Source organism: Aegilops tauschii, chromosome 4, assembly GCF_002575655.3.
Source record: "Aegilops tauschii subsp. strangulata cultivar AL8/78 chromosome 4, Aet v6.0, whole genome shotgun sequence".
Lineage (NCBI taxonomy): Eukaryota > Viridiplantae > Streptophyta > Magnoliopsida > Poales > Poaceae > Aegilops > Aegilops tauschii.
The window spans coordinates 2,393,963-2,420,692 of NC_053038.3; the positions used below are offsets into that span (position 1 = coordinate 2,393,963).

The 26,730-nt window shown below is 48.5% G+C and overlaps 1 protein-coding gene and 1 pseudogene across 1 annotated transcript; one reads left to right on the forward strand and one right to left on the reverse strand.

Annotated features, from left to right (window-relative positions):
* Positions 1 to 3,603: 3,603 nt before the first annotated feature.
* LOC109761801 (geraniol 8-hydroxylase-like) lies at positions 3,604 to 9,660 on the forward strand (annotated as a pseudogene).
* A 5,957-nt stretch (positions 9,661 to 15,617) lies between these two features.
* LOC109761800 (dolabradiene monooxygenase-like) lies at positions 15,618 to 18,242 on the reverse strand. Its single transcript, XM_020320624.4, has 2 exons — positions 17,335 to 18,242; positions 15,618 to 16,685 (listed from the first exon to the last, which is right to left on the reverse strand). The coding sequence occupies exons 1-2, from the start codon at positions 18,193 to 18,195 to the stop codon at positions 16,068 to 16,070; spliced, it is 1,479 nt and encodes a 492-aa protein (XP_020176213.1). The 5' UTR covers positions 18,196 to 18,242; the 3' UTR covers positions 15,618 to 16,067.
* Positions 18,243 to 26,730: the final 8,488 nt, after the last annotated feature.

Sequence of the window (26,730 nt, forward strand, 5' to 3'; positions counted from 1 at the left end):
AAACTCGGCTGGAAGTAGATGCCACAGCTTGCCAGTTGCAAGGCTGTTGGCGCACCTTGACATGCACAGTCGACATAGTGGTGGTGGTGGCGGCGCCATTTTCCTAAAGCAATATGAGCAAAGGATTAACGATTCACTTCACAGGAAAGAAAAACAGTAGCATGTGATATTTTTGGTTCTTCCGCGAGAAGAAATTTTATGGACAATTATAATCCTAAGATCTAGTAACATATTAGATAACAAGGTACCACCTACCAAAGCATTTCGGTGGCACCTATTGCCGAAAAAACTTTCCACAAATATCTACCAAATAAGGGTACCACCTACGAAGACATTTCATCTAATTTGGCCCCTATTGCTTAAGATAATTTATTAAAAAACAAGTGGCAAATTTAACTAAATTGGCACCTACATTTTGCCAAAAAATAACTTATTATAAAAAAAACAAAAGCATCTACCTATCCATGTACAGAAAAAATAACAATAAAATGCTGCATACTAAATCAACTAGCATCATAAATCCACTAGCATACTAAATCAACTAAATCAAAATGTTCTAAATCAACTAAATCAACTAGCCTACTAAATCAACTAAATCAACTAGCCTACTAAATCAACTAAATCAAAATGTTTTAAATCAACTAAATCAACTAGCCTACTAAATCAACTAAATCAAAATGTTCTAAATCAACTAGCCTACTAAATCAACTAAATCAAAATGTTGCATATGAACTAGCCTACTAAATCAAAATGTAGCAGGGAGGAGGGAGAAGGAGGGGCGACTCGAGGAGGGAGAAGAGAGTAGGACGGAGAAGGAAGGCGAAGCGAGGAGGGGCTGGCCGGCGGCGAGTGGAGGGAGGACGGAGGAGGAAGGCGGAGCGAGGAGGGGCCGGCCAGCGGTGAGTGGAGGGAGGACGGAGTAGGAGGCTGGTACCGAGTCCAGCGAGGAGGAGGAGGTGACGGCGGCGCGGATCGGAGGGGCGACGGGGGAGGACCGGCGCGGGGGCTTGAGGGGGAGATCGAGTGAGTGTGAGTGTGATCTGGATCGGATAGAGGAGAGTGGGGGTGGGAGATGGAATGGCTTACCAGTAGCGCGCTATAGCAAAAAGCGCTACTCCTAAACTACCTATCAGTAGCGCCTTTCACAAAGAACGCGCTACTGCTATGTGTCAACATGTAAAAATAGGCATTGATCATCAATGGTCTTTTTTTGTACAATCTGATTTGTCAATAGGAATTCTCACCGGTTGGTTTAAGAACCGGTGAGGATTCCTATTGCGGCCATAGATCCTACACATAGAGTTCAATGAAGACCAAGTGCTTGTGAAAGTTGTAGAAGTAACATATTTAAGGTGGTACAAACTCTCTTCACGGAGTAAGGTGGGACTAAATTTTTGTAGTAAACTTAGCAGTAGCAGTTATTGTGTAAATGCGCTACTGCTATGATCCGTAGCAGTAGCGCTCTTTATGTTAACGCGCTGCTGATAGAACTAGCCTCGCGGCGGCATCGTGGCAATTATAGCAGTAGCGCGTCTTAGAGCGAGCACGCTACTAATACATTTGTTACAGCAGCGCGTTTTTCGCGAGCGCGCTACTGATACTTAGCAGCAGCGCCTTATTTTAAAGTGCGCTGCTGATAAGATTCTGTGTATAGGCTTTTCCCTAGTAGTGATATTGCTCTCCTATCCAAATGGTTATGGAGGATCGCTTCCGGAGAGGGTGTTCTGTTGTTAAATATCATTCGCGCCAAATACTTGCGAGGCCAACCCCTGGCGTTTGCTCAAAGATCTGGTGGATCGCAATTCTGGTAGACGATTGTTCAGCTGATGCCAGTCCTACGGCTTGGCTCCTCCATCGAAGTGGGCCTGTGCACCTCCACCCTGTTTTTGCTAGACCGGTGGTGCAGCGTCCAGCCCTTCGCCATTAGTTTCCAGGCGCTCTTCAATATCTACACAGATAAAAACATGACAGTGGCAGCCGTCTTGTCCAACCTAGAGAATATCGCCTTTAGACGGACCTTCGGCCCCAGTGAACGGGACCTATGGGAGGATCTAGTTGCATGTGTGGCACTCCACACCCCATCCCTAGAGGCGGACGTGCTGCATTGGCACCTAGAGCCTAATGGACGTTTCTCCGCGAAATCCCTATACCAAGCGATTATGCCAACTCTGGGCCCGACCGAGTTGAATCACCTTTGGGAGATCAAACTGCCATTGAAGATTAGGATCTTCCTATGGAAGTTGGTGCGGGGACGTATACCCTCCGGCACGGAGGTGCTAAAGCGGAACGGCCCTCCGATGGGATGTGTCCTTTGTGTACGATTCGAGAGGACTCCAACCATATATTCTTCATACGTCCGGCTGAGAGGTTCCTTTGGAGCTGTTTAAGGGAGGTTGTAGCTGGCGGATGGTGCCATAACAACCTCCCAGATATGTTTAGCGAGGTGCTCGGTCCCCACAGTTCTGCTATACGACCGGCCCTCTGGGTTACCATAGGTGCCCTTTTGTGGATGCTTTGGAATATCTGAAACAAGCTTGTAGAGCATGTCATTCCTTTACGTGCGACTGATGCAATGTTCAAATTATGTGGTTTTCTACAGCTCTGGCGGCCGCTTAGCTAGCGCCACGATCGGGTCTCCATTGACAAAGATGTCGCCGCGCTTCGGTCCGTTGCCGCCCGCTTGACCGCGCCATCGCTCCTTCCTCCACCTCCGGAGCCGGATTAGTGTAGTAGTCCTTGGACTTCCTTTTTTGGGGATTATTGTGCTTTTCCCCAGCTAGACTTCATGTTCTGTGGTGCACTTCGTTTCTCTGTTGCGCGTATGTGTGGGTGTGCGTGTGTGTGTGCGTTGAACCTCTTTGTCACCTGTGTGCTTTGGTCGTGGCTTTATAATATAAAGCGGGGGAAACCCTATTTCGTCGGAAATTGAAGCCTCTGTGATAATCTAATATCTGAGCTTAATTTGTGCACAAATGAAAGTCTAGGCTTTGTTGTTAAAACTTTATTGCACGAACCAAAATCAAAGCTTTCTAATACATAAATAGGAGGTTTCAAACTTATATTTTTAGTTGCTTGAGCAGCTGTTGAAACATGCATGCTAATAAAAAATGATTGTGCAGAGCATACACGAACCTTCTGTTGAGGAAGAGAGCACCACTATGCATAGCAGAGAAGGGAGCCGACGATGAATTGCGCAGCGGAGAGGAGGAAGGTCCTCTCCACTCCTCTCCTCTCGTGTCAAACCCATCTCCAGACCAATGTGCTTGATTGATTGACTGAGGTCCCAGCGAGCGAGCGGCACCTTCAATGACACCGTCCCCACCCCCCAGAAGGGCCTGCGTGATTGAGAAGCTGGTGTCGCCGCTGCGCTACCAAGTGAAGGATGAGTTGGCATCACCACCTCTCCGCACATGAAGGCATAGCCATCGCCCCCCCTCCCCCCCCCCTCGGCGAGCAACTGCAGCATCCAAATCAGACGCGGCATGGAGGAGCCGACGTCACGACTGCGCGCGGTACCGCGGGAAGGATGAGCTGGCATCACTGCCTCTCTGCACATGAAGGCAGAGCAGCATCCAAATCAGAGGCCGTGTAAGGGAGGAGCCGATGTTGCTGGTGCACAACCGGTACGGCCGCATCAACCAGCCGGCATCATCGCCTTGCCACATCAGCCGCAGCAAGGCCGTGAAGGAGGAGGTGCCGCCGGTGGTTGTGAAGGCGCGGGCACCTCCTTCACGCCCCCGTGCCCTTCGGCAGCTGGAGGGAAGACTCCGACTCCGACAACCACAAGGATAGCGATGAAGCTGTCGAAGGGCAGCCCACCAGGGATACGAGGTCACTAGCCGCTACAAGCTAGCCTAGGTTTTTTTAGGTTTAAGATAAACGGACGAAATATCGTCCGATTTATGTAAATTATGTCTGAACTTATGTTCATTTGAATGAATTCCGTCCGCAGCCAAGCACGCTCGAATGCTGTCATGTCTATGGTCATCATATTCAGAACCAAGGGAAGTTTAGGCCAACATATAAAGTGAGTAAAAATGAGGTTTTAGCCAGGGCCACAATTTAGTAGACGTACATCAGATCTTTACCAACCACTCATGGCAGAAAAAACAAAAAAAAACACTTATCCGCGAAATAATGCAGTCCATGAAAAGCAAGAGCAACTTGGCAAATATTTGTATATGTATGTCCTAGTGCTAAGGCGTGCTTGCATCGCATCCTAGTGTCCCACTGACAGCAAAATAATACCTAAAAGGACCACAAATCGACTGAAATGTTTCACCAAACACACTGACTTGGTGTCCAATATATATGGAGCCTTTCTGTACCATGCAGTAAAATAAGAGCAATTTGTTCTGACACTGTTGCCTACAAAATACATCACGATATGGTCGAAAAGGACAAAAGATGGGTTTATAGGAAAAGGTGTAATACAATTGGCTTCTATTTTGTGGAGTCGACTCCCGCAATAGATCATTCAATTTGGTCACTTGTACTCCCTCCGTGAAGAAATATAAGAGTGTTTTGAGAGAACATCTTTAGATTGTGACGCATCACTTGCTACTACAGAAGTAAAGTCACCATGTGGGCTACAGACATGCATGCGATCGAGAGGATGGAGGTGGGGTGGATGAAGAAAGTGGCAGACAGAGGAGGCAGCAACGTTGGTCCTATGATTCAATTGCCTGATTGCTAATATTGTGGATCAACTTTTGAACGCTGACTAGCATAATGGACCGAGGGGGGTTGCTCGCTAGGCTTCGCCCCCCCCCCCCCCCCCCCTAGGGTTCCCCTCCCGCCGCCGGCGGCCTCCTCGCCTGCCTCCGCCGCCGTCGGCCGCCGGGCGAGCACCTCCAGGCTCTCCCCGCTCCCCCCACCCCCTCCCCCCTCCCCCCTCTCCTCCCCCCACCCCCCCCCCCCCCCGCGGCGCGCCCGCGCGCGCCAGGGGGGGACTGCTCCTGCTGCGCCTCGGTCCCTCCTTCCTCCCCTCCCCCCCGCCGTCGCCGGTGAGCTCCGTCGGGCAAAGCCCGGTGGGCGCAGCGGCGGCGGGGCCCCTCTCCCCCTGCTCATGGGACGCCGGCGCGGGGCGGCCTCCTCAAGCTGCGGTGCTGGACTTCGCGGGGTTCAGCAGTTCGGCGGCTAGCTCGCGGGGCAGCCGGCTGGTGGCGGCGCGCTGGTGCCCTGGGTCTCGTGCGTGGCGGGGCGGCTGCGGCGCTCCCATCTCGGGAGGTGGCGCGCGGTCGGCCCCTGCTGGATCCAGCCGGATCTGGTGGTGGGGGTCGGCTGGCGGCGCGTGGTGGCGGTGGTGCGTGCCCGGCGACTCCGGCGCTATGAGCTCGCCGGGCGACGCGGGTAGGGCAGCGGCCGGGCGTGGCCGTTGCTCCGGCCGTGGGCGGCGACGTGTGGAGGTCCGGCGGTGATGGACTCCCGGTGTCGTGGCGGTTCCATGGTGGCTTGGCGGATCTGCTTGCGGCGGCGGCTAGCTTCTCCCGCGTCGGCTTGTCTGCGATCGGTCCGTTTCGGCCTTCACTCCATCTCCTCGGCGCTCGGTCGCTTCTCCCTTCAAAGGGCTGGCCCTTTCCCAGCTACGGTTCATCGCTCGTCTCGCGCCCGGTGCAGCAGGACCGAGCTCGTCTCGCGCACAGTGCCGCCGGACCGAGCTCGTCTCGGGCACGGTGCAGCAGGACTGACCTCGTCCCCGCCCCACGGTGCTGCAGGACCGATCTCGTCTCGTGCTCCAGGCTGCAGGATGGGTCGATGGATGCCAGTGTTGGCCGACCTGTTGGGTCTCGATGCTGGGGGTGGGCCAGGTGTGCAAAGGCGGATCCTTTTTTGCTTGTCTCTTTGGTTGGGGTAGCGGCGGGTCTCGGGTGCGGTGGTGACAAGGTCTTGGATGCCTGGGCGGCGGCCCTAGTGGCGGTGCACGGTGCTCTTGGGCAAAGCCCGTGTCTTGGCGCTGCCCGGTGACCATGGCCGTGTGGGCGGCGTGGTTGCCGGGGTGTAGCGTTCGGCGGCGGTGAGTGTTGGTCGGGGTGAAAACCTGCTCTTTCTTCGGACAGACCGGCGACGGCGAAACTCGTTCCCTTCTTGAAGGCGTCGTCACGGCTCTCACCGCCCGTCGTGCGGCTTCGGAGGAAACTCTGATCCTCGGATCGGGCGGTGGCGGCGCTCCGGTGTTGTATCCTTCCTGAAGGCACCGCCTTGGAGTCCACGGTTCGTTATATGCGGCTTCATCTCTTCGTGGTAGTGTGCTAGGGATGGTGTTGCTGCGCTCAGCGCTTTTGTATCCTGCCTTGGGGGTGTGTGGTGTTGGCGTGCGTTTGTATTGGATGATGTGGATCTTTGCTTTATATATAAAGCGGAGTGAAAGCCTTTTTGGGTAATGGACCGAGGGAGTATAAGCTTGCAGTTCATGAGACACAACATGTACCGCGCAGCAGCATCATCAAATCATGCATGGATTGATCGCCTCATTACAAGAAAAGAAAAAACATCTCTTCTTTTTTTAGCCCACTATAGTTATTAAGGTATTTATTATTGTTTATACATATTACTGTCCGTTCTTTTTTATTTGAGGCAGTTGACTTTTAGCGTCATCATTGATCATCAGTTTTATTCAACAGATTGGTTCAAATGCGTAAATTTGAAGTCATGTTTCAAATACTTTTTGTAATAAACACAATATCACAAAATATATACTATTACTATATTTTTTTAAACAAGATAATTGGTCAAACGTAACTAAATAGTGAACTGCCTCAAATAGAAATTTAAGTGTTTCCCATAGAAATAACGGAGGAGGGAGTATTAGTACTAAACACAGTGCACTGCTCATGATATTTTTCGGCATCCTTTTCCTCTGCAACTACCATCATGCCATGCATGATTGCAAAAAGAAATAAATATAGGTTGGGTTCATAGATGAGAGGCTAGGAAGCAACCAAACGGTCGTCCATGTAATTAGTGGTAGAAGAAAGCACCGTCATTCCTACCACCGTCCATATAGGTTGGGTTCATAGATTTTTTCTAGATTGCATTCTTTTTGTGGTGCGATCAGCCAGATCACCTTTGTGGTGCGATTACACGTACCTTTTTCTAGAGAAAAGAACCATTTATTAAATGAGGTGCAAGTATCAATCTCCAGTACATAACTGTCAACGACTAAAAAATGGAAGGTCACAACCGGTAAAAATAGGGATATATGCCTACGTACAGAGCCTACATTTGATTGTTCTTCAAATATGTTGTACGTATCACATGCTACCATCTACCACGAGTTGCACCAAGATACCACAAGCTCACGCATTTTCGCATGGTGTAGAAAGTCAGAAAGGACAAGTACATATTCATCTTGTAGCGCGGAGGATAACCTGTAAACTGTAAACATTTGCTCTGTTAGAAATAGAATCATTGCGGCAGTTCCATAAAACCCGATGCAGGATACAAACTTCTACACGGACTGGTGTCTTAGTTTTTACCCAACCAATTGCCAAACATATTTTACATACTAGTAGGCGAAGGTAAGTTAAATGCCGCATAGATTGTACGTCAAAGTAATTGTGCCCCATAGTTTATTACACACGTAGTCTGCCTCCTATATAAAGTGCTCCATGTCACAGAGAGCTCAGCTCACCAAGTGATCACCAAGCATAGAGCTCCTCTTGTTTTGCACAACAGTTTTCATCCTCATCATCTCCTCTCTATACCTCTTGGGCCTCTTGGCCGACCGTCGTCGCAACCTGCCACCCCCCCCCCCCCCCCCCCGGTCCTCGCCCGCTGCCACGTCGGCAACCTCCTCTCCCTGGGTGCACTACCACACCGCTCCCTCGTGCGCTTCGCGGAGCGCCACGGCCCGATCATGGCGATCCACCTAGGCACGGTCACCACCATCGTTGCCTCCTCCCCGGATGCCGCCCGCGACATCCTCCAGCGCCATGACGCAGCTTTCTCGGGGCGCTCCATCCCAGACGGCACCCACGTGTTCGCGCACAACACACACTCCATGGGCTGGCTTCCGGCCAGCAGCCCCCGGTGGCGCGCCCTACGCAAGGTGTGCTCAGGTGAGCTCTTCGTGCCGCACCGTCTCGACATGCACCAGTCTCTGCGCCAGGAGAAGGTGCAGCAACATGTGTTTTGATTTTCGGTTTGAGCTTTTTTTTCGCCCTTGGCCGAGATGGCCGAATTTCGGCCATTTTCAAACATTTCGGCTGAAATTTAACCAAATTTTGACTGCAATTTGACTTAAATTTGATCAAAATTGGCCAAATTTGAGAAATTTCGGCCTAAATATACTTTTCGCCCCAGGCCGAGATGGCCGAAATTCGGCCGAAATCCACTTTTTTCGGCCGAAAATCAAAACACGCCAGCAACTCGTCTCCCACGTGACGCAGCTGGCACGAGAGGGCACACCCGTTTGTGTCGGCCGCCTCGGTTTTATGACTGCACTTAACCTGCTCTCCTCCACCATCTTCTCAACCGAGTTGGCCATCCTCGACGACCGCCATGTCAAGCCTTCGGACTTCAAGGCCATGCTCGCAGAGCTAAACGTGACCGTCGGATTGCCAAACCTCTCGGACTTCATCCCTGAAGTGGCGTGGCTAGACCTGCAGGGCCTGAGGAGACGCATCGAGGGCTTGTTCACGCGGCTGCATGCCATGATCGGCGAGCAGATCGAGCATCAGATGCGGGACCGTGCCGCCATCGCAGGTGCGCCGACCAAGAAAAACTTCCTGGACGTGCTGCTGGACTACCACAACTTCCTGGACGTGCTTCGAGCGCCAGACGGTCCTCTCATTGATTTCGGTATATATCTTCCAAGTTCTTTACTGAGTCTCTTTTCCCAACTGCAAACGTGCATCCATACCGAAATATAGCGACAAATATATAGCTCACGTACGTACGGTACATGCATGTGATCAGGACTTGTTCAGCGCGGGGACGGATACAAGTTCAGCCACGGTAGAATGGGCGATGGCGGAGCTGCTACTGAATCCATCATGCATGTCGAGAGCCCGCGAAGAGCTCGACCAAGTGATAGGCTCTAAAGAACACGTTGAGGAGTCCGACATTGGACAGCTCAAGTACCTCCAAGCCATCGTGAAGGAGACTTTCCGGCTCCATCCTCCTGCGCCGTTCCTCCTCCCGCACGTGGCGGAGAGAACGACACAGGTCCGGGGATAGACAGTTCCCAAGGGCGCGCGCATTCTGGTGAACGTGTGGGCCATGGGACATGACGGCAAGGTATGGCCCGAGCCGGAAAAGTTCATGCCGGAGAGGTTCCTGGAGAAGGAGGTGGACTTCAAGGCCGAGACTTCGAGCTCCTGCCCTTTGGGTCCGGGAGAAGGATGTGTCCGGGGTGGATGCTGGCTTCTCGCATGGTTCATCTCATGCTCGCGTCCTTGCTGCATCGCTTTGAGTGGAGGCTTCCCGTAGACGTGGAGAAGAAGGGGCTAGACATGGCTGAAAGGCTTGGGGTCAACTTGTCCATGGCTACGCCCCTTGAGGCTATAGCCACGCCAGTTTGATATGATCATCATCGTTCTTAATTTGCAGCTCACGTTGTGGCATGTGAACATCATCAACATGCGTAAATAAGGAGTAACCGAAAAGAGTTTGCCTTATACTGCTGCTATACTAATAAAAAAGTAGTAGCTAGGGTTTATGTGCTTGTGTTACGAACGTACTCCCTCTGTTTCTTTCCGATAAGGACTCCCTCTATTTTATATTAGTTGTCGTTGATTTAGTTATGACTTAGTATAAAGTTATACTAAATCAGCAATAACTAATATGGAATGGAGGAAGTAGTATTGCATTACTGAATGACAAAAGAGTGCATTCCCATAATACGCTAATATGTCTTTTAGCCTCTGCCGTTGTCAACTCTATGACAGAGAGGACATATCCTATATACCTAAAAAGTCCATCCTCACTATCTTATTTATCTAAACTTGCAACCTATCCACTTCACTTAGTTTGCCACTCACCAATTTCTTTATTATTTTCACATAAACGAATCGTGTGATTTATCTCTTCTTTAGTACACAATCGATTCCTCCACCATCTTGTGAAACCAATGAGGTAATCCACTTCTAAGAACTGAGATGTGTTATCCTAACTCCGCACGGCATCTGCTCCTCCATTTGGTCTGCACATCGCACCTTCCTTTCAATCAAAATTGTGAATGCTCCATGAAAGATTGGCAGACGATATGAGCTTGGGCTACCCCACTTGATGGCAGACGACCCAACCTAAACGTACTCACCTAGGTCTGGCAGCCCTGGCCTCTGGCTTCTCCGGCGAGTCGACTTTAGGCTGCGGAAGCGGGACTGTGGTCAGCAGGGTGCCACCACGTCCAGGTCGTGCAGACTGCGGAGGCCCCACGGTCGTCCAGGTCGTGCGGACTGCTTCTCCAACCTGAACTTACTCACCTCCACAAGGGTTAGCGACAAGCTGACAAATCCTTGATCTAGATGAACACTCAACCGTGCCAGTGAAGGTGTCCAGCATGACGCCTTGGGCGTCCTCATGAACACCGCCGTTGATCATGTCAGACGGTTCAGCGCATGGGACTAGGGGTTCGAGACAGTCGACCGGTCCTTCTCTACCTAAGCTCCCAGAGCCATCCAGGGGGGCTGCTCCAGCACCGACGAACGTGTTGTCACCAACGGTCAGATGAGGTTTGTTTATGTCATTTACACTGAACCATACAGGAATCCATTTGTTAATAATGAACTTTTTTTGTGTGTGGTATCTTCCATGCAACTGTTTATCTGCTGCAAATTGCTGAAAATTATAATGTAGGCAAATATTTGTTGAGGCCTGGAAAGTTAACTGCAACATCCAGGGTTTGATGTTTGGTATCTGCAATACAACTACATTAGCCTTGCTTTTTTTTTCCAAACGTTCCATCATGCATAGATCTTCTAGCGTAGCATTAAGGCCTCTCTACCATTTCAAGTCGCTGAAGGTGCTGAAATTTGGCCTCCACGATTTTGCAATTTCTCCTTTCCCAACATGCTTACAGTGATGAACATTCTCCAAAATTTTCATGATATCTAGACCGAGGAATCAAAATTTATCCTACTACATATTCTTGTAGTAATCTGGTGTACTAAAAATGCAGAGAAGCTTGGAAGCAGCGCAAGGATTACAACAAGGTTCATAATTCAAGGAGTTTATTCATTCACAGTTTATATGCACAATTCAGTCTTTGGACCAGAAATATTTTCACAATTGAGGGATAAAATAGTGAGATTTTTATCCTTTGGAAAGGTAAATCAATAAGGATCTGTTAAGAAACAAAAACGTAAAAACTCAACGCAGACTGATCGAGTCCATTTAGATCTGCACAACACATTATTTAATATGATTCCAACATATCCTAAATACACTGTCAAGACCAATCAGGGGTCTTTTATTATCTGTTTTACTTGTGCTAAAAGAAGTACTCTGGTCTTCAGAGTTCTACTCAAAGGAATTCGGAAGCATCTGGTCTGTAATACTTGACATACAAGAAAACCTTGGTAAACTAGGAGTAATATCAACCGAAAGATTATTCTGAACAAGAAACTTTGGAAATCTTCTTCAGCTTACTATAGTATGTTCTAATAATTGGGGCACATCTTTTCCTTAAGAAGGATGGATGGCAGTTCACTTCACCTTTTCCTAAGGGGTGAGCTTTAGCAACGGTCCTGGCTTACAATAGAAATTCAACAAGTCTCCAATTGTGTTTTATTAACCATTCCCTTCTTAATTATTTATAGTTTATTTGTTTCCTGCTTTCCTTTGGAAGCAATTAACTTACTTTATTCTTCTATTGTTATCTTATGCTTATCTTGATCATAGTATATTTATTTTGTAGGAATTTATTGAGCGTCATCCTCATGTCCACTAATAAGAAAGCCAAAATTATCCACACTAACTTGTTTATTTCTCAATTGTCTGATTGTAGGATCCTCCTATCATGGCAAGAAAAAGCTGAAAGGATTCGTAAAGCATCTCAACTCCCGTAACATGGGAGCCCGCATGTATATATATTGATATTGGCGAGGCCAGCTCTCGCAGAGGCATACATCGATAGAGATTACATCGTTGGTTAAACAACCAGAGAGATACGGGGATATAGAGGAGGATTACAACAATAAGAGATAAGCGAAACTAAACAACCTAGATCCTCCTAACTACTCTATCGTGAGGCTCAAGACATGCACGTACACAACCTGTAATGTGACATGTTTAACAAAAGCAACTAGGCAGAACTAGGCATTAAGAAAACTGAGAATTAGAAATTGGTTAGTTTATATAAACTAACCAATTTCTAATTCTCAGTTTTCTTAATGCTAGATATGCAACAAGTCACTTGGTCTTATAAGAATTCAGTTTTAACTGTATTTGCTAGATCATAGTTGTGTTATTTTCTGTAACCTTTCCCTCCCTAACATACTTGGTGCAAGTATGATATTAGAAGACAAGGGTGTCAAACACTCAAACTCCATATGTTTTGTGCTCCTGTATATAACCATCTGCCGCCGTTAGCTCATTTTTTCCTGCAATGATTCCGTCGCAAGTTCTGGTCACATGTGTTGTACATTCAGATTTTTTACTATGGCCTTTGTCATCAGAGCTACATTTGGATTACTATTTTCTCTATCAGTTGATATTTTTTTCATGAATCTTCAAAGATACCTTTTGGATTTTTAGATCTTTGGCTCGGTGGGCTGTGGTAATTATTAGTTAGCTTTCCTTCATTTTTCATGCGTTAAATATCATGTTGTTCTCTTTCTTATTGTCAATACACTGTAGCCTACATCAAAACGTTCTGCCATGTTCAATCTAAGTCACGATGCAATATTCTTCAAAGCCCTCGAATGAGCAGCTGTAATTACAGTAGTTTGGTAAGAATGGAATTGAGAAAATGCATCAATGTTAACTTTTCATGCTGAAATGTGTCACTCCAATATACCACACACTATCAGTTGCATTTTTTCATATTTCTCTAAATTATTGTCGAGTTTCCCGCTGCAATGCATGGGGTATCATCTAGTATACCGTTATACACACTCCCTCTCATTTTCTTTTCACTAGTAGAAAAGGGGCCTAATGTGAAGCACATTAGTCCCGGTTTGTAACTGAACCGGCACTAATGTGACCATTAGTGCCGGTTCGAACGGCTATGCATTAGTGCCGGTTCATGTTGAACCTTTAGTACCGGTTCGTGCCACGAACCAGTACTAAAGGAGTGGTGGCAGGCTGGCGTCAGGCCGGGGCCCCACGAGCCCCTTTAGTGCCGGTTTGTGACACAAACCAGGACTATAGGTTAGACCTATAGTCCCGGTTGGAGAAATAAACCGCACTATAGGGCAATTTTCATACCTCCCCCCCCCCCTCCCCCCGTGTATCGCCATTTCAGTTTTGAAAAAACCGAAAGAAAATGATAAAAAATTCAAAAATTAAAATCCTTCAAGATGTAGTTACGTTACTACATCTACTAGTTAGGAAAATTTAAAAACTTAAATTTGGACATGTTTTGCAAAAAAAGTGTGACGAAAAAGTAAAACGACTATATCTTTTGCATACGATGTCAAAAAAACGTATAATATATCAAAATGTTCAGCACGAAAATGCGCATCCGATTATGACTGCCGTAGGCCGTTTTGCAAATTTTTAGAATCCTCAAATTCTAAAAGGAAAAAAAGATATGCTCAAATTTCAATTTTTTTGAATTTTGGTCAAACTACTTATTCAAGAAATATTAGTGTTACTAAATAATTATTCAAGAATATTAGTGTTACTAAATAATTATTCAAGAATATTAGTGTTACTAAATAATTATTTTAGTTTTTTGAATTTTGGTCAACTCTGGTCAAACTGTGGTCAAACTACTTATTCAAGAAATATTAGTGTTACTAAATAATTATTGTTTTTTAGAATAATAGTTTCAAACTCAAACGGTGAAACGTGTGACCTAATGCTCAAGATAAACTCCTGAGGGTTAATAGGATTGACAGCTTACTATTGTCAGGAAAACAACAAGTGCAGACTTGAAAACTAGGGGGAATAGAACTCGGAAGTTAAGCGTGCTCAGCCTGAAGTAGTGAGAGGATGAGTGACCGGCCAGGAAGTTAGACGATTTGGAATGAGTGCTCCACACTTGAGCAGTGACGAGGGGTGATTAACGATTAAATCGTCAAATAATTCAGAAATTTGAAAATCGGGAAAAATATTCAGGAAATTTAAAAAAAAATCAAAAAAATCCTTTAGTCCCGGTTGGTGTTACCACCCGGTACTAAAGGTCCCCCATACCATGGCGCGGGCTCGCGCCACGTGGTGGGCCTTTAGTGACGGTTCCTGTTGAACTGGGACTAAAGGGGTGGGGAGGGGGGGGCTTTAGTCTCCACCCTTTAGTGCCGGTTGTAGAACCGGCACTAAAGGCCCTTACCAACCGGTAATAAAGCTCTGTTTTCTACTAGTGTTTGCTGATTTTGGTTTATGCAAATTTGTACTGGCCAAAATCAACAAACACTACTACAAAAAGATATGCGGTGGATTTCATCAAAATCATTGTAATCCGTAGAAATGTAACGTCATTTATAGTGGTGGGCTATCTAGTTAAGTATTTGAAACCCACAAAAAATAAATTGAGCTTGTATCACAAAACTACAGGTTTTTCAAATTTGAAATATGTGAAATACTCCCTCCGTCCACAAATATTTGATGCAGTTAACTCTTTGAGTTACGTTTGACCATTTGTATTATTCAAAAAATCTATTAAATATCATATATTTTTTTAGAATTTGTTTTATCACTGACGTTATTTGAAGTAGGACTTGTAATTTTGCACATTTGAACTAATATTTTGAATAGGACAGAGTTCAAAGATGATGCTAAAAATCAACGGCCTCTAATATTTGTGGATAGAGGGGCTATATAATTTTGATGGAAATTATTTATAATAATATTATTTAAGTACTTTTTTATAAAAAAATAATTTTTTTTGTTTTAAGATATATTTCTATGTAAACTACTCCTATTTGTTTTTACAAAATTTGTATCTCTTCACAAAGCTTCATCTTTGGGCCACAGCCCAAATCCTGCAGAACTTTTTATGGACCCTGCCATTCGTCCTGCACAACAGGAGCTTTGATTACCCTAAATAAAATCAGGAGTTAGATCTTTGGGGATGGTTTTGCTTTAACCTGATAAGCTCTTTCTCTCTCCTTGGAGCTTTATTCTCGTAGTTTTTATTATACTTATAAGTTTGTTAACCAATCTCAATGGAAGAGTGATGCTGACTGCTGGGTCTTTCAAAATTAAAAACTTGCATTAGGCAAATCCAGCATCAATTTAGGGTCCAGTGGCACTTCGAGAACTGAAATTTACTCCCTGGTTCGTCCAGTGGCACTTCGAGAACTGAAATTTACTCCCTGGTTTCTTGGTTCCTATGGGTGATCTCAAGGTCCGTTGAGTGCACGTGCTTTACCAAAGGTTAAATGTTCCCATTTGTTGAGAAATAACCCAAGCATCTTTTTTATTTATGGAGCAATCATAAGGCCAACATGTTATTAACTTCTTATCATCGTCATCTATGTGAATCCGAGATAAAAAAATGTGAAAAAATATCAGAAGGTATTATCTTCACGGAGGATGGACACCTACCAAAGAGAGGGCTAGGGGTTACCTATGAGTGCCACTCGCCATCCTGGCCTGCCCCAGGGTCGATACTTTTTTATCTTAGAAATGTTGATATTTTTTGTTGATAAACTTGGTCAAATTTCAAAAGTTGACTTAAAAGCAACCTAAATACAACTTACAATTTTTTCCTCAAAATACTATGCCCCCATGGCTCGGAAAACGTAACAACTCCGAGTTTGACCAAGTATACAAACATGGCCAACACAAATAGCGGGCTTGTGCGACACCAATTTGAGAGATTTCACACACGCGCGCCGCACACGCGCGCGCGCACACACAGAGACTCGCGACACAAATTTGAGAGATTTCACCCACCCACCCACACACACACACACACACATGCGCGCGCTAACAATCATGGTTTCCTTCTGGCAAGACTATTGGGACGGCACCCGAAGGACAGGACGCAGCAGGAGGTCAGCCTTCCGCCGCACCGTTAGACCAAACTCCTCGGCCATGTCAATCTCACCCGGTGGTGGACCCTCCCAGTCAAAGTGGAATAGCAGGCTTGCGAGGGCGAGCTCGATGTTGGCGAGGCCAAACCCTATCCCTGGGCACATCCTCCGGCCAGCGCCAAATGGAAGGAAGGAGAAGTCGGTGCCCCTGAAGTCCACCACAGCCGCCTCGCCCTCGAATCGCTCGGGCCGAAACTCGTCGGGCGGGTCGTGCCAGTAGCGCTCATCATGGGCCAGTGCCCAGACATTCACCAGCACATGTGTACCCCGCGGCACGTCGTAACCTAGCACCTGACATGGCTCCTGGCACTGCCGCGGGAGGAGCAGCGGCACGGGCGTGTGCAGCCGCAACGTCTCCCGGATAACGAGGTGCATGTAGGGGAGCTTGCCGAGGGCATGCTCTGCCACGGTGCCGCAGGCCTCGAAGGCTTGCCTGACTTCGGCTGTCGCCTTTTGCATCACTTTAGGGTTCTTGACCAGCTCTGTGATCGCCCACTCCAGCGTCGTCGCTGTCGTGTCATTGCCAACGCTGAATACTTCCTGCCGCGCATGCAAACATTGTGAAGAGTCACTCAGAAAAAAAAATATTGCGACGAAAGTTCTGAGATACCATGAAGGGGAGAGCTTTTCATTATCTAAAAAACTGGTTTTACTAAGTTTCAATCCACCGTGATTTTCTAAAAGTGAAATAAGGTGAAGTTGCACTTTTCTTGATGGTCTAAAGTTGTGACTTTTCTTGTAAATTTATCAAAGTTTTAAACAACGGACTATGAGAAATAGGGCAGAAGTAATGATAGCATGCTAATTTCGCGCTATAACACTCTAAATGGCTGCTTAGCATGATGCTGCTGGAAACTCTATAGCGCTAAGATAGCCGGAAAATGCGAACGGAGGCCGTCCTGCAGGCAGGCCGGAATCTCGGCCATTGAACCGCCATGGGGATCTGTGCTGCCAGAGTATATGTCACGTATTTTATTTATTTTTGGCCCGTATTGAACCAGGAAGGCCCCACGCACATGCAAAAGCATCTAGGCCTCCGACGTCCACGTGACATGTACGCAGAGCACTCGCGCGCTGTAGACCTGTACACCCTTGTGTACCCAGTATGATAGCGCGCTATTTAAATCTATGAAATTTATTGGGACAAGTATCTCAAGTAGTAAGCAGAGTAACAAGTCATAGTACTTACCAAGACGACGTATTTAACGGTGTCCATGTCGATCCTGCCCTCTTTGTGCATGCTTAGAAGACCATCGAGTAAGTTGTGCTCCTTCTGGCCTCCCATGGTCCTCCCACGGATGATGGCGTCAAAGACGCCATTCCCGATATCTGAGCACTCCTTGGCACGGCGCACGGCCCCGCTGAGACAGCCAACAAGCCTGGATGATGGCCACAGGTCCGGTGGGTTGAACCCCGCTGAGAGCTTCGCAGAGCGGTCGAGGGCGCTAAGGAACACCGCGCGCTCCTTGAACCGGCGGTCACCCATCACGGTGCGGGCCGTGATGTCGGTGACGAGCGCCGAGACACGCGCACGCAACTCCACGGGGCGCCCGGCCGCTGCGGCCTGCGCGACATCGCGAAGCATGAAGGCGACCTCCTCCTCACGGACGGCGCGGAAAGACAGGACGCGTGACGCCGAAAGCAGCTCCGAGACGGCGATCTTCCTGAGCTGGCGCCAGTACTCGCCATACGGCGCGAACACAATGTCCCGGCCACCGTCGGTGAGCACGCGCATGGTGGCATTCAGGGGCCGCGTGGCGAACGCCAAGTCGTGGGTCTTCATCAGCTCGCGGGCACCCTCCCTGGACGACACCACCAGCGTGGGCACCTCGCCGAGCCGGAGGAGCATCACCGGCCCATGGCGCCGTGCTAGTTCACAAATCGCGTGGTGGGGGAGCTGCCTGGAGAGGGCGAGGTGGTGCAGGCTGCCAATCAGAGGCAGCTGCCACGGCCCCGGCGGCTCGTTCGCCTTGCGGCTGCACCTAGCAACAAAGAGCACAATGGACATGGACACAAGAGCTACGCCGAGGTATATGACCTCCATTTGCATTCCAGCTGTGCGTGCTCTAATTGCAGGACTGATTGCGAATTGCGAGGTTGCATGTTTGCTTTTATAGAGCATGTAAGTCTTATATTACTAAATATCGTATATATTTTATATTTTATGAGTTTTATTTTAATTCAAGGTACTTTCATCAAGTTTATTAAAAAGAACTATATCTAGCCCCGCAAGAAAAACTATTTCTAGAATACCAAATCTATATATCTATCTATATCTATCTCTATCTCTATCTATATCTATATCTATCTACTGATGCAAGCGGACGGCGTCCGCATGTCCGGGACCGTTTGCTTGCATCCCTATATCTATCTATCTATCTATTACAACCTCCATTCCAAAATACAAGTCTTTTTAGAGATTCTAATATAGATTACATACGGAGCGAATCTACGCTCTAAAATGCGTCTATATACATATGTATGTAGTCTGTATTAAAATTTCTAAAATGTCTTATATTTAGAAATGGAGGGAATGCCTATTTTCTATCTATATATATATATATATATATATTAATTATCATCATCTATTATAGATTACTTTATTAATTCTAGATCTTCTTGAAGCCACCACATGAATCATTGTCATTATAATTATTTTAAGCATCCAATCTATATAATTGTGCAAATCAGATTTATCTTGAGCATTCAATTTACATAACACAAGTGTTCACACTTACCCAGTACAGCAACACCGATACCGCGCCATCCTTTCCACAAGTGGTACTAAACTAAATGAAGAACTTTCATGGTTTCCGAAAAGACACATCATGTGTATATCACTATCCTCTCAAGGTGTGTGCTACTAAACTAAAAAACAAACGCATACACCCTTCCGTATACACGCGCCGTCAACGGACACAGTTATGTTTTGTCCGGCGGATCTAACTGCGAACTCTGCCACCAAGCCAGGATAACGCAAGATTGGGGCCAGGCCCATACAGCTGTCGCCTAGAGCCACCACCCACATCATCCAGAGGCATGCCAGCCGCAGCTCCTTCTCCAGGCCACAAGGATGGACGGTCTCTCCGTCGCAGTCCTCCCCCGCAGCGAGCGGGCGCAACCGCCGAAGGAGGGTCGAGATGCTGAGGTGGTGTTTGGTTCTCTAGTCCTAGGACTTTTTCTAGTCCCTAGGACTTTTTGAAAAATACTCTTAAGGAGGTGCTTCTAAGGACTTTTAACAAAAAGTCCCAAAAAAGTCCCACCCTGTTTGGTTTGCTAGGGACTTTTTCTAGTCCCAACACAAAAAAGTCCCTGGAACCAAACACCCCCTGAATGTCAGAGCACGGCCCGACGAGGAAAGTGCATCACGCTGCAGCCTTGCCAAAGCACAGCGACGCACCGGGAGATATCGCACGCGCACCACAAGAGCACCCTTGCACGCGGGGGACCAGGGCCTGTCACCAATGGGCAGAGTAGAGGGACGAAGTGTGTGGGCGGGGGATGTGGGGGTAGGGCTCCACCCGAGTTTCCCATGAGAGCGACGCAGGGGACTTTTTGTTCTTACTCTTGTCCATGCTTACAAAGTTTGTGTGACCTAATGTCCAAGTAGGTAATCATGAACCGAAGCGACATAACTGAGTGGATATCAAGCTGACGAAATGCTTAGAATGATGAGGCCAAGTGATTGGGGGTGCATGTCTTGGCCCCCCAATTCCATAGATTGTCAATGCAGTTGGGCTTGAGAATCCCTTACCTTTGCCTGATGCAGCCTGAGAGCGGGCAACGGAAGAAGATGTGTTCCTTCTCTTCGAACTCGTGGTTGTAGCGAGGGAATGCGGAGTCATTTGAGATATGCTTCTGGGCTAGGTTGGCCTTGCCATTGAGCCGGCAATCAAACAGGAGGCACATAAACACTTTAACTTTGGTGGGTGTGCGTGTCTTCAGATTAGGTCGGCATGTTGGTCTTCCTCGTCCCCCTTGGATAGGACGGCATATTCTGCCTTGGAGTAGAAGTCCTTACCTCCATTGAAGAACCATTGGTCCGGCTCGAGCAATGTTATGAAGTCCCGCAACAATGCCAACAGGAAGTAATATAGGTTAGCCGATTCTATGGACTGGGGTCTAGAACATGTCGTAGAATAGTAGCGACTCTGACATGTAGGTTGGTGGAGTGTGTAAACAAGTTTGTGAATGCAAATGCTAAAGTGATGCGGCACAACTAAGTGCCTAACCATGCATAAATAAGCACTAGTGCAGAAAACGCTAGTGGTGACGTGTCAAAAACCACCTTGGTGGCGTGGTGCCCCACACACCACCAGCGTGGGGCACCACGCCACCAGTAAAAGATATAATGGTGGCACACCAAATGCCAGAACCCAGTAGGATAATTCTTGAGCTAGTGGCGTTCGATATTAGGCACGTCACCACTATGTTTCCAGCGAATAAAAAAATGCGGCACAATGGCAACGCATCCCACATGGAAGCGGCACATATTAAAGATAAAACTAACAAACAATCAGATTAATGTGTGGCCAAACGTATATAAAATGACCAACAATCTCACAACTTCATTGATCATCTAGAACCAACACTATGTATGTTCAGGAAAACTAGCTATTTCATCGTCAACACAATCAAACTATATATGCAATTTAAGACACAAATATCATACATGCACTTTTAGATGATATCAATGACGATCATCATCTTCAAGTTGGGGCATGTGGTGTTCCTATAGTGAGTAGCCCGGCATTTCGAACCTAGAGATTCTTCCTGAGCATCACCTTCCGACCCTCCTTGCTGCGACCGTCCGTGTCCACCGTCTACACACACGTACTGACGACACCCCTTGCTCCAAGGCATGGTCCAGCAAGGCATGCTTCATCACTCACTATGCCACTTCTCAAAGCTACATTCCTAGGAAATTTCTGAAAACATAAAAAAGCAACGATGTCAGACCGCCCCACATGATGGACACAAAAAAGGAAAGAAGATAACTAAATTACTTGAAATAACATACCATGACATGTTTGGTAAGATAGGTCGTTGTCAAATGGGTCACAAATGGCACCCTGACATAGTCCTCATGTGTTGGTAATTACAACATGCACATGCAACTACCGACCATGATCACTTTTTCTTGGCAGTTAAAATAAGGTATTACAACGATTACCTTTGTTTAGTTAATTATCGCAACGATCTAGCATATGTGCGAAAATTAGTGGCACAAGTCAGCGCTAGTGTGCTGTCTGTACGTTATTAACTATGTATCCAACTCCTTGCAGGTACTCACTACAGAAAAAGAATAAACCGAGATTGAGATTCTGAAGGATATTGGCTTTCAGATTATAGAAATCTGTGATCTCTACAACTTGTTATAAAATGATGGGAGAGCTCCTTTGCCAGAGGGTGAAAGGTCAACGTGCTTGGCAAAAGGTTTTAAATGATGCCATTTGCTCAGTATCCTAAATGCCAGAAGAGAAAAAATATACAATATTCTTAGCTATGAGGACTTGCCCTCTTGTTTGAGGCAATTCTTTTTGCATTTCTCCCTTAAACCTAAAAAGAAAGATTTGGTATCCTCTGAAATTATTGGCATGTGGACAGTGAAGGTTTTGTTCATGGAAATTAAGATGGATTATAAAAATTAGGATTTGAGTATTATAGGGAACTAATACTATAACCTTAGAGAGCCAGAGCCAGATTATATTGGTCTAGATTTCTGCAATATGCATGATGTTGTTCGCTCATTCGCTTAATTTTTAGCTTGAGATGACGCACTAATAACTGACACAAGAGAAAACATCAAAAATAGTTTGCAAAGCTTTCTTAGGTTTTCCATAGAAACCGAAGGATTGGAATCAGATGAATTTGAGTGGAGAACTTTACAAGAGTAGAAATCACTAAGATCATTAATGTTAATTGGGAGTTTGAAGATACAGGCAGGTGATTCATTGGGAACCTTTTCAAGTCAGATATAAAATCCTCAAATTTTGTTGACTTGGCTGAATCTCTGTACAAGCTGAAACATTCGAGGTATTTGGCATTAAATAAATGCAGTGACTTGAATAGACTGTCATTTTATCTGTTTCAGTTTGTTGATTCCATTCCATCTCAGTATGGTTTTGATTCCATTCCATCTTAGTTTTTGTTTTGAAGCCTGGACCGTAGAACAATCGTTCTATGTTATTTTTTTATATATATCAAAGCAAAAAAGTACAAAATAGCAATCCAAATGAGTACAACTAACTAATTCCAGCTCTCGGAAACATATAGAAAAAAATTTACAAATGATTATCTATCCAGGACTGTATCTTCTGTGCTATAACTAGTTTGGCTCTGTACACTGTTGCACAGAGGGTTTCTTTCAGATAGTAGGACCAGATCATGATATGTGGGGCTGCCATCCTGAAGATCTTATCGTTTCTTACTGACCAAATACTCCAACAACTTACACGAATTATGTCAAGTGCAATGTCTTGACGAAGTTCAGTGAGCCCGAGGCATATTTCATCATAGCTAGAGATGCCTCTTCTTCTGTTTGGTAGTATACCCAACAATCAATGGAAAAGTTGCAGTCCCAGAGAAGAGGCATGAGTGTTTCTTCAGACTTTTCGTTGCATATGGCATGGTTATAGTCTTCCAAGTACATAGACTTTCTTTTCAAGAGGTATCTGGTGTTAATTCTGTCATAGAGCATCACCAGAAGAACTTATGTGTAAGTTGTGCAGCACACTTCCATAGGAGCTTGAAGATCATATGAGTAGTACTAGGGCCAATTAGAGCTTTGTACATTTCATAGCAGAATAACCACTAGTTTTCCCCGGATAGCTCCATTTATCCTTCACTATCAGTTGTGCTCTGTTCTGTAGTTGTATCTTGAGGTGCAAAAGTTGTTGATATTTTCTGAATTTCAGACAGGGGGAGAAAATTCTCAAGGCGGCGCACTGAAAAATATGGGTAGAGAACGGTCTAGGTAGGCGATCCCCGTCTCGCATGCGCCGCTGGCCGCTCCGGCCGCGGCGGCCACCACCTCGGTCTCCCCTAGACGCCGCTGCCTCCATGGGGCACGGCCTGCGGTCTGCTATTGCGCGTGCGCCGGGGGGTTTCGCTGCCTCTGGCGTCCTCGGGCCGCGTGAGGCTTCTCTTGGAGGGACGGACGCTGCCGGAGTTCGGCTCCCTCCCTCCATCTCATTCGCGTCGAAGGAGGAGCTGCTCTTGGCGTCGTCTTTCCGGCCGGGCTTCCTCGCCGCCTCCACTCCGACCATGCTGCGTCGCCGGCTGGCTGGGGCTTCGCCTCCGCTTCTTCGGACGCCGGGCGATGCCCTTCTTCACTACTCGCTGACTCAGTTCTCCTCGCCGGTATGTTTCCCTCTCACTCCGGCGCCTGCCTCGACATCACCGGATTTGGTTTGGGTCCAAGTGATGCTGCCGTCGCCGCCGCCCGCCGCCTCCTCCATTGCCGCCCTGCTTAAGTCTTGGTTAGGCTCTACTTTCGAAACCCCTGTTTGTCGTCAGTTTAGTGCTTGCCTATTCTCGGTTTCGGTTGCTAGTAAGCGTATTGCCCAGTTCATTGTCTCTTTGGAAGGTATCAATTACCAGGGTACTGTCGTTTCGTTCCACGTCGCTCCTCCGGCACGTGCCTACGCTCCTCCGAGGCTTTTCATGGCTGAGTTTGAATTGCCTGCTGCGCCCACCTTACCGCCTAGCTCTTCTCTTCCCTCGCCTCCTTTGGCCCTCGCTGATGCAACGCGCTCTGACCAACGCTCCACGCGCGCTGTCGCTGCTGACCCTCTGGCCAGTCCCTCGGGCTTGCCGTCTGATCCACTTCCCTCGGCCTCCTCTCAACAGGAGCAAGTTGACATCCTTGCTGCTGATGGTCACCTCATCCATAGTCAATTAGTTCCTGTGCAGTCCCGTACCGCGTGCCCGACCCGCCCAGTGAAACCTGCCATGCGTTCTGTCGTTTTGGACGTCCTCGCAAGTGGAATCTTGCCCACTCCCCCGGGCCCGCTGCCATGGCCTACCTATGATCGCTCCCTGGACGTAGGCCGCTGCATGGAGATCGGCATGCATCCAACCACAGCTCGCCTCGCCTCCAAGCCCATTCGCTCGCGCTGGGTGATTCCGGTTGATCTTCTGGCGCCTGGATTACTGCCAAGGCCTGAAGGCCCACTTCCCTGGCTGTCGTATCCGGCATGCATGCCACCCTGCCAGCCCAACCCACAATCGCCAACTAGGGCTCTGTTCACGGGATGTGACTACGTCCCTCCCGAAACCTTTTCCTCGCCCCTGCAGGCTGCCAACACCTCAAACCCCGTGCTCTCCCCACCCTTTGGTGGCGGCAAGGAATCCTACGCCCGTGTCCTCTCCTCCCCCTCTTATAGCATGCATACCCCTCCTCGGCTGAAATCATTCCATCTCTCCATCCCCAGAAACCCTAATTTCAGCATGCGCTGCCATCGCTGCCTTGCTCGTGATCACTGGGTTAAGGAGTGCAGAGACCCGTTTCGATGCTGGCAGGTGGGGCATGCCCAGCGCCTCTGCGTGGCTATTTTACCACCCCCAAGCCTCGGCTCTTCATCCACCCCTTCTCACATCTCTCAAACCCCCTCCGAGCCCAGCTCCCCTCTTGCTCCGCCTTCCGGTAGCTCCTCTTCTCCCACCGCGGCCCCAATGGCTGACTTCATCCCGGTGCCCATCGAGATCTCCTCCTCCTCTGAGGATGGCGAGCTTCCTTCACCCCCCCCCCCCCCCCCCCCCCCCCCGCATGGCCTCCCCACCACCACGCGTTTTCGCCTTCCCTGAGCAAGTTGATGCCGCCGATGTTGATGGCGAGGAGGAAGAGGATCCGGAGGAGATTGAATTCGAATCAGGGGAGGAATCCACTGATTCGGATGCAATCCCACCCATTTTTCCTCCTTCCCCTCCGCGGCATCGCAGAGACTAATCCAATGTCTTCATGCCGCATGTTCCGCTTGAGCACTTCCAGAACCTTGCCTTTGCTTTTGTCAACCCGCCGTGCCCGTCTCCCCACGCTTCCATCCGTAGAGCTCTCCAGTCCGGGGCGGGGGACCCCCAGGTGGCCATTAGGGCTTCTTCTCTTGGGGCGGGCCTTGTCATCTTTGGCTCGGCCTATGAACGAGAAATCTCCTGCCTATCTAGCCCTTTCAACTGCCCAGTTAACTCTGTCCAGCTGGTCTGCCACGAGGACACCGACAACATGTTCCTTTTTCGCCTGGGCACCGTTTCCGCCTTAAACATCGAAGACTTTCCCATCGAGTACTGGTTCGCCGACACTATCACCAATTCCGTGGTCCCCTTTGCTTGTCCCATCCAGATAGATCCTATCTGCCTCACCAGCGTTGACTACTCGGCCGTCCTCGTCTCTGTCAAGAGCAGGACCCTCACCGATGTCCCTCACTCCATCCCCGTCCATGGCTTCTCTGGCCTCGGTGCGATCGCTACGGTCCTGGTGGTACGCTCGGAGGAGCTGCCGCCGGACCCCGCCTTCCCTGTTGACTCCGACGACGACAACAGCTATGGGGGAGGCGATGGAGGTGACGATGGGGGTGACGGTGGGGATGGAGACTTCCCTGCTGGCATGGATGAGGCCCTGGCTCCGCCCCCTCCCCCGCCCTCGGACGCGCTCCTCCGCGACCGCGTGGTGGTTCTCCCCGGGGGCCAGACCATGATGGCCAACCACAAGCCAATGGTGATGGCGGTCCCCCTCGACGCTCGTCCGGCCGCTGTCGACGTCAAGCTGTTCGCCGGCTTCTACGACATCTGCATCACCGGCCGGAATGGCGAGAGGTGCTTCTACCGCATCCCCATGCGCCCGGCAGGCTCCCCGCGCCTCATCGTTGCCAACCTTGCCTCCTGCTCCATTGGATACCTGAACAAGGTTGGCACGGTGGGGGTGAGGCGCAAGCCCATCACCGACGCCGACATCTTCTGCATGGACTGGCGCGGGCGCACTTTCGGCAACATCGTCTCCGGGGACGCCCAGGTCATGGAAGCCATCGAGCGCTTCGACTCGGGCGCCCCCCTCGCCCCCTCTCCGGAGCCTCTGCTGCTCGAGGCCCCGCCGGCCTCACCTACTACGCCACCGCCTTCTTCCTCTATCGTCGTCCCGGTGCTGCCTCCCAAGGGCAAGACCTCCATCGTCTACACGCGCCGCAGCGCTCGTCTCAAGGAGAGGGAAGAACCCAGGCGCATGACCATGCTCGAGAAGGCCACGCTGCTCAAGAAGTCCAAGCTGGAGGGGCTCAAGCAGAAAGACTCTTCACCTGGGCTCCTGCCGGCGGCCGAGCTCATGGAGCTGGCGGCGAAGGTGCCGTCCCCTCTGCCTCGCTCGGACGTGTTGGAGCTGGCGGAAGCTTGTGGTGTCTCTGAGATCGACCTGAACATGGTGGCACCCGAGTTCTCCGATGTGTGACAGCCTCAACTTCTTCGGTCGTCACCGGCGCTGCTACCGGTCTTTCATTACCTGCAGCTGCAACTCCCTGGCCAATTTTAGTTGTAGCATCTTTCTCCTTTACCGTTGTAGCATGCCGCCTTGTCTTTCTCCCCCCTATGTATTTGT

Coding starts and splice junctions, on each gene's coding strand:
- LOC109761800 (XM_020320624.4), bottom strand. CDS start 18,195: ATGCAAATGGAGGTCATATACCTCGGCGTAGCTCTTGTGTCCATGTCC. Junction 16,686..17,334: donor CCGTTAAATACGTCGTCTTG/GTAAGTACTATG, acceptor CATGCGCGGCAG/GAAGTATTCAGCGTTGGCAA.